General features: G+C 49.5%; 2 protein-coding genes across 2 annotated transcripts in view; one reads left to right on the forward strand and one right to left on the reverse strand.

Moving 5' to 3' along the window:
• Positions 1 to 9,956, reverse strand: part of matr3l1.2 (matrin 3-like 1.2) — a 14,364-nt gene extending 4,408 nt beyond the window's left edge. The window contains 13 exon segments of the mRNA XM_061079000.1: positions 128 to 144; positions 228 to 324; positions 407 to 974; positions 1,052 to 1,176; positions 1,474 to 1,650; positions 1,727 to 1,852; positions 4,508 to 4,624; positions 4,805 to 4,848; positions 4,984 to 5,081; positions 5,845 to 5,883; positions 5,959 to 6,020; positions 7,262 to 8,150; positions 9,908 to 9,956. Coding sequence (XP_060934983.1) covers positions 128 to 144; positions 228 to 324; positions 407 to 974; positions 1,052 to 1,176; positions 1,474 to 1,650; positions 1,727 to 1,852; positions 4,508 to 4,624; positions 4,805 to 4,848; positions 4,984 to 5,081; positions 5,845 to 5,883; positions 5,959 to 6,020; positions 7,262 to 8,032 — 2,241 coding nt within the window. The 5' untranslated portion in view covers positions 8,033 to 8,150; positions 9,908 to 9,956.
• Positions 9,615 to 10,000, forward strand: part of neurog1 (neurogenin 1) — a 14,111-nt gene continuing 13,725 nt past the window's right edge. The window contains exon 1 of the mRNA XM_061079235.1: positions 9,615 to 9,714. Within this exon, the coding sequence (XP_060935218.1) occupies positions 9,615 to 9,714 (100 nt within the window). The remainder of the gene's footprint in view (positions 9,715 to 10,000) is intronic.

Below are 10,000 nucleotides of genomic sequence, written 5' to 3' on the forward strand. Positions count from 1 at the left end.
ACGCCCACGCCAGACGCCGTCTACAAACCAATCAGAGGGGAGTATAGGTAGACTCCGCCCATGTAGGTGATGACAACGGGGATCGACGAACCATCACATGTAAATAATGTGACTGACTGGTACTTACCCCCCCCCTCGTGTTGTCTGCAGAGAAGAAGACACAAAACTCAATAAAACACGTGGAAGCGTCTCAGGGTGAAACCTGAACTCAGACGACCTTCAGGTACCGGTGGCGTCCGAGTCGCGGAGATCTTCGTCCTCGTCTTCTGCGACTTCGTCCAACGTCACAAAGTCCTCCATGTTCTCCATGAAGTCCTGGTCGAGCTGCGGGAACAGATCAACGCTCAGCGTCACGCTAACAACTGGAACTTGATCTCAGCTGCAGTTGAAAGGAAGTGAATGAAACCTCGTCAGCAGGCTCCTCCTCCTCCAGCGCCTCGGAACGCTCGCCGGGTTCTGTCACCGGTTCTTTCTTGATCTGGTGTTCCTCGGTGGGATCTTGGGTTTCAGTTGGTTCCGTTGCTCCGTCTGACTCCGCCCCCTGCTTGGCCTCACCTTCTGCCCCGCCCACCGGCTCAGGTGTTTGCTCAGTGACATCATCAGTGACATCATCAGGGACCTGCGAACGTCACCAATTTAATTTTCAGAAATAACTTTCCTGTTAATCCTCCATGTTTGTTTCTGTTCAGCATCTCCTCACCTCCCGAACACCTCCTGAAGACTCCTCCCCTGTCTCCGCCTTCTCGTCTCTATCGGTTACCGGCTCCTCCCCCTCCATCACTCCAGACACCCCCTCCTCCTCAGCAGGTTTCTCCTCAGCCTTGGCCTTGTTCTCCTCCTGCTCCTTCTTCTCCTCCTCTCTGGTCCTGGCACTGGACGAGGACGTTCTGGAGTTGGAGGAGGTCCTGGATCCAGAGGAGGCGTTCCTCTGGCCCCGCCCCTCTCCGGCAGACCCCGCCTGCCGGCGGTTCACACTGACACACAAATGGGTGAGTTCATACAAAAGCTCTACACTTCCTCTGCTCCGTGTGAGACTGAAGCTCTGACTCACTTCAGTGTTTTGTACTTGGCGCAGATGTTGAGGCGGATGGGCCGGCCCTTGATGGTGAGCGGGTTCACGCTGTAATACTTCACCAGCATCTCTGCGTCCTGCGGCGTCCCCAGCTGGACAAACGCCTGAGCACACACATCATCAGACACAGCAGAACTGACACATTACAACGACAACAACAAACAGTTCACAAGAGTCAGAATAAAAACGGAAAAAGGAGGAGAGACCGAGCGAGAGAAGCTAAACTCCGAGAGTTTCATGCTGACGGCTTAAAACATTCACGTAAAAATGTAAACACGGTACAAACCACGATATATCGCCCCCTATGTTCAAAACTTTGTGTTTGCAGCATTATTTCTAAATATCCTTTAATAAATATAATCTGTAATTATGAAGGTGCATTAAACACGTCTCCTCTTCACCTGGTCAGTTAGAAACAGGTGTTTCTCCACGATGCCAAAGCGTCCAGCGATGGTCAGCAGCTCCTTCTTCTTCTCTTCCTCTCTGGGCAGGTTGGAGAAGAAAACCACCTGGCTGCCGTGACCTTTGACCTCCCTGATGGGCATGTCCATCAAGGTGTCCGCCGACTGACCTTCCTTCTGCCGGGGTCAACACAGAGCTGTGAGTGTTTGAGGCTGAGGGACATGTCACGTTGCATCATAAGGCGAATGTTACCTCGATGACCATGAGCCTCCTGGACAGGTAGAAGGTCAGCGGCTTCCCGTAGAGCGCCGCAGGATGCTGGTCGTAGTAGTTCACCATGTCCTGCGCCTCCTCGTGGCTGCTCATCTCCAGGAACGCCTGATGGAGACAGAGACGCCATCAGGGGGGCGGAGGCTGAACAACAGGTTCAATGATCTGCTGCTTTGGTTTCAGTCCCTCCAGATGTTCCCCACATAGAACATTCACAATAGTATGAGGTCACTGTGACCTTTGACCTCAAAAATATTATCACTTCTGTTGAAACATGGTTTTTGCGCAAAGCGCAGGCCTCTCCTCCGGCCTGTATGGGAAGTCGAAACCTGAAGCACATGTTCTGTGTCTTGAGAAAGCTGCATGTGCTGGAGCAAACTCAATCTCCCAGAGTCAGGGTTCATACACATTTTGACCAATGGATTTCCATGACTTTTCCATGACTTTAAACCGAAAAAAAGTGACATAATGTAGTATTCAAACTAACAATGAGAATTCCAAGGCATACAGTGTACCTTAAATGACACAAACCAAAGTATGCCTGCTTATATTTTGAGCATATTTCTTTAAAAATGTATGAATTATTTAAAACTCAGCGTAAATGAACTAGGGATGGGCATTCGATTAAATTGTCTTAATCGATCGTCGGAAGAATTAACGATCGATTTTTCGATTAATCATTCATATTTTTATATTAAAATTCACTATTTATAGCCTATATTAAAATGCAGTGAAAATAGAAAAAACAGCGTGTTTCCTCATTGAGATCTTTATTACAAGATGAACAACTCTTGTGGCAGTTAAACAGATCCGTTCAATGTTACACTTGTAAATAAGCGCTGCTGTCCTCCTAAGCCCCGCTGAGAGAGCAGCTAGCCGCTGAGAGCTAGCTGCTGAGAGCTAGCTCCATCTGACGGCTCTCGACCTCTCAGTCCGGTCGTTGTAACGCCCTCACTCCCGGAACCCCTCACCCAGACCCGGGTCTGTCCGGGTTACCCTCCGCGTGGACTGAGGGTCCGTGTGCGGACACGAAGCCGAGCAGCAGAGGCTTAGCTCCGGGCTGCTTCCTCCAGCTGCTAACAGACACGCTGTGCTGCGTTCAGGGCAACTCGGATATTCCGACCTCCTGCCACATAGCGAACATGCAATAGTTTATCGATGAAAACATGTCATCAATGAAATTCTTAATGATCAATTAATCAATAGTCGAGTATTTATGCCCATCCCTAAAACGAACGACATGAAAATAAGAATATAACAAATTTCCATGACTTTTCCAAAACTTTTGGGAAATTATTTTTTTCCATGACTTTTCCAGGCCTGGAAAAACACATTTTAAAATTCCATGACTTTTCCAGGTTTTCCATGACCGTACGAACCCTGCAGAGTGCAACGTGTTCTCTTTGTCCTGAGAAGGTCAAATAACTCAAACTCCCAGGGTGCAACGTGTTTTCTTTGTTCTTGGAAGGCCATGAAACTCCGGCTCCCAGAGTGCTGGGCTCTGGCCACATGACCTGGGGGTCACTGGGCCTCCTCCAGAGTCTCTCTCTTTTCTCCACCGACCACCACTGAGGACAGCCGGCTGTCCGGCCCCTCCTCTCCTGCATCGCCCAGCGGGGCCTGACTTCTCCTGCCTGGCATCTTCTCTATGAATCCAACTCTACGAGAGGAGCACAAAGGTGCAGCTTCCGGCTCACCTTCTCAAGGAAACCTCCTCGCCCTTCAAGCTCTTCCAGCAGCGATTCGATATCCTGCCGGTAAGGACTTCAACAAGCGAGAGCATCAAAGCTCAACAGAACCGCGGAACCAGAGACTTCAAAGCCACGACGCACGGCGGACCACACAGCACCTTTCTCCCTGTTCAAGGACTGGTAACATACTGGGCCTAATAATGAGACTAGACTAGAAGCAAGACTGTTTATTTGATTCTGTGTGGTGTTTATAAGTTTGATATATGTGGTGATATTGTGTTACAAGTTAAATCAAGGTTAATGTAAGTTGGGCTCTACACAGACACTGCCATTTTCTGATTAGCATTTTCAAGGACGGGGGGGGGGGGGGTTTGCTATCTTAGAGACCACAGGAAGGTGTGACTCTCTTTGTTAGCCACCATTTTGAAAACATGCTGAAGGTGTGAACTTTTGGTCAAACCACCATTTTGAAAGCACTCATATTTACATACGCACACACACTCACACACTCATCTTTGTTAGTTAGTATTTTGTTTAGTAATTGGTGTTTTTATACTTATTATGTTTATAATAAATGTTTTCTTTTAACCTTGACCTTTCATTAATGTTGCATAAGTGAACTGTGCCAACCGTTACACTGTCAAGAACTCTATAAACCTTAACATTATATAATCTTTAATAGTAAATATTAAGATTTCTAATTGAACTAGATCTAAATGAGACTGATCTTAATCAATAAATTGGCTCGTTTCCCTTCTGTGAAGGGTGGTGCCCCGAGAGAACTTAAACAAAATAAAGTTATGATTTAATATTAATATTTTAAATATTAATGTTTTATTTTATTTTGATAACCAAATTTATTCAACGCCTAAAGGCACACCATCGTATGGTATCACTCCTAACCATTATTGCACAACACTTCAACTCTGAGTCAAGTGATCGTTTTCACCTAAAAATCCCACGAGACGTTGAGATGTTCACAAGAACGAGACGGACGTTCCAACGTAAAGAACCTGAGCGCTGGGACAGTGAGGACGTGTGTGTCTCCAGATGTGGACGTGTGTCTCCTGACCTTGTTGTTGAGGACCAGATGTTCCCTCAGGCAGCCGAACGGCTCGGTGAAGGCAAACAGAGTCTTGTTGCTCAGAGGCTTCCTGGCGTATTTCACCACCACCACTCGGCTCCTCAGCTGAGGACAAACAACTTCAACGTCAAGTTTGAGCTTCAACGCAGCAAACACACAAACACACAAACACACAAACACACAAACACACAGGATGTGTTGAGGTTCAGGACAGAACACACTGTGTGATTCAGTGAGTCCTCATCAACACGTTGGATTCTGATCTTCAGGATCAGAGACACTGACCTTGTTCTGTCCCAGCTGGTTCTTTCCTGACAAACCAGATCCTCCTGAAACACAACAGACCCTCAGTCAACTGCACGGACACCTCATGGGAGAGACTTGAGGAGGAAGAGGAAGAGGAAGAGGAAGAGGAAGAGGAAGAGGAAGAGGAAGAGGAAGAGCATCTGTCCTCAGTGTCTCACCCCAGCTGGAGGACGTCCCTCCTGCTGCCCGGGCTGAAGACATGGGGGCGGGTCCCAGCAGTCCAGCTGACAGGTTGGGGGTCTCCAGAGAACCCCCCCTGGATGAGAGAGTTGCTGTGTTATTAAACATCTGTGTGTGTGTCTGTGTGTGTGTGTGTGTCTGTGTGTCTGTGTCTTTACGCCTGTGTGTGTGTCTGTACGTGTGTGTGTGTGTCTTAACGTCTGTCTGTGTGTGTCTGTACGTGTGTGTGTGTGTCTGTGTCTTTACGACTGTCTGTGTGTCTGTGTGTGTGTGTGTCTGTGTGTGTGTGTCTTTACGCTTGTCTGTGTCTGTGTGTGTGTGTGTGTGTGTGTGTGTGTGTGTGTGTGTCTTTACGCTTGTGTGTGTGTGTGTGTGTGTGTGTGTCTGTGTGTGTGTGTCTTTACGCTTGTCTGTGTCTGTGTCTGTGTGTGTGTGTGTCTGTGTGTGTGTGTCTTTACGCTTGTCTGTGTGTGTGTGTGTGTGTGTGTCTGTGTGTGTGTGTCTTTACGCTTGTCTGTGTCTGTGTGTGTGTGTGTGTCTTTACGCTTGTCTGTGTGTGTGTGTGTGTGTACGTGTGTGTGTGTGTGTCTTTACGCTTGTCTGTGTGTGTGTGTGTGTGTGTGTGTGTGTGTGTGTCTGTGTCTTTACGACTGTCTGTGTGTCTGTGTGTGTGTGTGTCTTTACGCTTGTCTGTGTGTGTGTGTGTGTGTGTGTGTGTCTGTGTGTGTGTGTCTTTACGCTTGTCTGTGTGTCTGTGTCTTTACGACTGTCTGTGTGTGTCTGTACGTGTGTGTGTGTGTGTGTGTGTGTGTGTGTGTGTGTGTGTGTGTCTGTCTCACCCTCTGCCTGACGACATGGCGGGGTCCCACTCTGGATACCTAACACAACATTGAGTTTAACAACAGAACATCTGCACAATCAACAATCGTGTTCAAACTGTGTCAGTGACTCACATGTCCAGGAGCACACGTCTGTTCTCAGCATGTCGCAGTCCGTTAACATGCTGGTTCCACTCCTACACACACAGACGCACACAGACACACACAGACGCACACAGACACACACAAGCACAGACAGACACACACACTTTTTGTTAAAGGAGCACTTCAGCCTCATATTAAAGTGTTTTAAACATATTCTCCTCAAAGTGTTTTGTGAACATTAGAGCATGAAAACATTTTAACACTAAAGTTTACATCTGAACAGGAAGTGAAACTGTCTCATCACAAGTGACTTTATTGGTCTTGGAGTTGGTAGAAAGTTGCTTTTGTTCAAAGGATCAATCGTGTGCAGAGATTCTAAACTGCTGATCAAATTCTATTTTACATCCGTTCCAGAGAAATCAGTGTTGACAAACAAGTCTTTGTTACATAATAAATGATAAATCGTCCTCAGGTCTTTAATCTTCAGCAGCAGCTGATTCTGAGACCAGTCAGTGTGTGGGACAGGGCCCCCTGGGGGGCCGTGAGAGGTCATCAGAAAATGCATCAATAAAAAAAGGGGGGGGGGGGTGACAATATTTATCCAAGCTTCCAGAATCTGTTAAAAAACGCTGAGAGCATCAGCCCTCTCATCGGGGGGGTTACAGGGGACGAGATGTCCCTTCACAGGACATGTGATTCAACATCAAGGATCTGGAGAAGAGCTGGTCTCAGGCTGGAGGGGGGGGGGTTATTCTTGTTTAACAATCCACTATTTGCACTTCATGTATTTCTTACAGTTGTTGTTTTGCAAATCGTTCTGCTTCAATGTGGATGTTATTAGATTTACACATAAGTCCACGTTCATATACAATTACTTTGCCTATAAAAGAAATAACTATGTATGTAATAGTTGATTCTAGTCCTGTGTGTGGATCATATAGTTGTGGGCTACTTTTATTCTCCTGGAGGTAAAAATGTGTTTGAAGAATAACAGTGACTTTTATTGTGAAGTTTTTTGTGTAACTTCCTGTTATGAACATCCAGAACGTGAACACACGAACTGGATGATGCTGGTTAGAGGGTGAAAGGTCACGACTGAGGAGACTCACACCTGACCGAGCGTCAGGTGTGATGAAGACGATGAAGAGTCAGGACATGAGGTAAAGACACACAACGTCCCGCCCCTGGAGGACCTCCTGTCCCTGGAGGACATCCTGTCCCTGGAGGACCTCCTGTCCCTGGAGGACGATTAGCATCTGCCACTGACTGACGTGAACAGAAACATTTAGAGTTAGTCCGAGAGGAAAGAGGGAGGAGTCTGGACGGTACTCACCATGGTGGAATGAACGTCAAAGTCACAAAGAGAGCACACATGGGGGAACATGGGGGGGGCGACTCCCAAGAAGTCTTGGACTTTCCCGTTGGACGGCGAGCCCATCCTCCGCTGCAGAAAGACGGGTTCGGACGCCGGCGGCCCCATGCCAAGTCCACCGTAGGAGTCGTGGTGGGAAAGCTCAGAATACGGCCTCTCTCTGCTCGCCCCCCCGCTGCTGTAGCTCACGCCGTAGCCGCGGCCGGAGACGTCCTGCACGGGACTGAAGCCGAAGTCTGACTGCGCCCGGGCCGAACCCCCCCCGAGAGACGGGCCGCCGCTCCTGCCCATGTGCACCTTGTCCCAGCTGTCCCTGCCGCCGCGGTACACAGAGTCAGAGGACATGGAGGACATGTTGGACGCGCCCCCCCGCCGCTCTCCAGCCTCCCCCTTGCGGCTCTTGAGCTGCAGGAGGAGGTGGGGCAGCGTCTCCACGCTGATCTCCTCCTCCGGGATCTCAGCCAGAGCGTCCAGGTCTGATGGGGACAGACCCAAACTGGCAAACAGCTTCATGGTGCTGCCAAGATTGTTGCCTCGCCGCGGCATCTGAGCGCCGCCATCCTGGCCCTCTGCGCCACCGCCGCCCCCCCCCACACCCGAGGACATGCCCCCCATCTGACGGCTGGAGCGCTGCTCGTTCATGCTGAAGTTCAAGGTCTCTGCGGCGGCCAGGAGCCCCCGGCCCACGGCGAAGTGCTTCGGACCCCCGTCCAGCAGCGACTTCTGAGACATGACGGCACCAAGTGGAGCCGCCGCCTCGGCAGGTGAGTCAAGACCAAGAAGGAGGCGGAGTCTGTTCTTCAAGGTGAAGTGAACCGGGTCAAAGTGAACTCCTCTTCCTCTCTGAATTCTGCTGAAACACAATGAGGAAGAGACTTCAGAAGCTCGGCCGTGAGACCCGGCGCCGGCGAGGAAGACAAGGACCGGGACCAGAGACCGAGGGGGGGTCAGCGGCTACAGCTGAGGGGGGGGGGGGGCATTACAGGACACAGTAAAGATGTAAAGATGTAAAGATGTAAAGATGTAAAGAGGAAGAGGAAGAGGAAGAGAATGAACTGATGAAGACAGAGAGAAGGAAACATCCTCAGGGAACAACGAGAAACTCTGGAGATCAAACATCAGAGATGGAGTTAGTCTGATAAACCTTCTTATGAATCTCTGTTAATATCTGACAGGACCCCCCCCCCCCTGCACCCCCCCCCCCCTGCTCACAGACATTAATAACTACAAATCATTTCCTACAGTTACAGTCTGTGAAAGATCCTCGACCTTCAGAGTTTAGAGTTAACGGATGAAAGATCTGAAGCGACGTCACCTTCTCACTCAGAACCAGAACCAGAACCAGAACCAGATCCAGAACCAGAACCAGATCCAGAACCAGAACCAGAACCAGATCCAGAACCAGAACCAGCTCCGGCTCAGAATCCAACTCAACCTAATGTCAGCTTTTAGCAGTCGGTTCCAGAGGAGCTGCTCAGTTCATCTGCTTCAGACCTTATAACACTTTAAACATCTCAAACTGGTTCTTCTCATGTAGTGAGTCCTGTTGTTGTGTTGTTGTGTTGTTGTGTTGATGTGTTGATGTGTTGTTGTGTTGTTGTGTTGATGTGTTGTTGTGTTGTTGTGTTCAGTTCCATCAGCATGTGTGTGTCCTGGGAGAGGACCCTCACATGAGACAGAGCTTCACTCACTGATCACTAAGTTTCTATTTGACTCTCGTTGAGTTCAGAACAGGAAGTTGATCCTTGTGAACATCTGTGGGACACACTGGGAGTGAGGGACACACTGGGAGACACACTGGGAGTGAGGGACACACTGGGAGTGAGGGACACACTGGGAGACACACTGGGAGTGAGGGACACACTGGGAGTGAGGGACACACTGGGAGACACACTGGGAGTGAGGGACTCACTGGGAGACACACTGGGACTGAGGGACACACTGGGAGACACACTGGGAGTGAGGGACACACTGGGAGACACACTGGGACTGAGGGACACACTGGGAGACACACTGGGAGTGAGGGACACACTGGGACTGAGGGACACACTGGGAGACACACTGGGAGTGAGGGACTCACTGGGAGACACACTGGGACTGAGGGACACACTGGGAGACACACTGGGAGTGAGGGACACACTGGGAGACACACTGGGACTGAGGGACACACTGGGAGACACACTGGGAGACACACTGGGAGACACACTGGGACTGAGGGACACACAACATGTGATCTACAGTTAAAGCGTGTGATGCAGCTGGTGTTTCAAAGAGCTGCAGAAACCCTGCAGGAGTTAGCAGGTTAGCAGTGCTAATGGTGCTAACGGTGCTAACGGAGCTAACGGAGCTAACAGAGCTAACGGAGCTAACGGTGCTAACGGATCCTGGTGTCGCCTTCGATCTGGAGGCTCAACGTCAGACCTTAGCATGCTGCTAGCATTAGCATGCTGCTAGCATTAGCCTGCTCCACATGCTAACGCTAACCAGCCGCTAACGTGTTTACACATCCGGCCTGAGACTTCCTGGAGCTCAACGTGTAAACAAACCTGTCTCCACATATTCATAACGTTTGTCTCCATATAAAACAAATAAGATGAAAACACTCACGTCAGTTGTTGCTGCTGCGTCGCTCCGCTAGCTGAGGCTAAAGCTAACGCTGCTAACAACGCGAGAGCTGCCGAAGTCCCGCGAGACTCAGGC

The sequence above is a fragment of the Limanda limanda genome, chromosome 10, assembly GCF_963576545.1.
Source record: "Limanda limanda chromosome 10, fLimLim1.1, whole genome shotgun sequence".
In the NCBI taxonomy this organism is placed as follows: Eukaryota; Metazoa; Chordata; class Actinopteri; order Pleuronectiformes; family Pleuronectidae; genus Limanda; species Limanda limanda.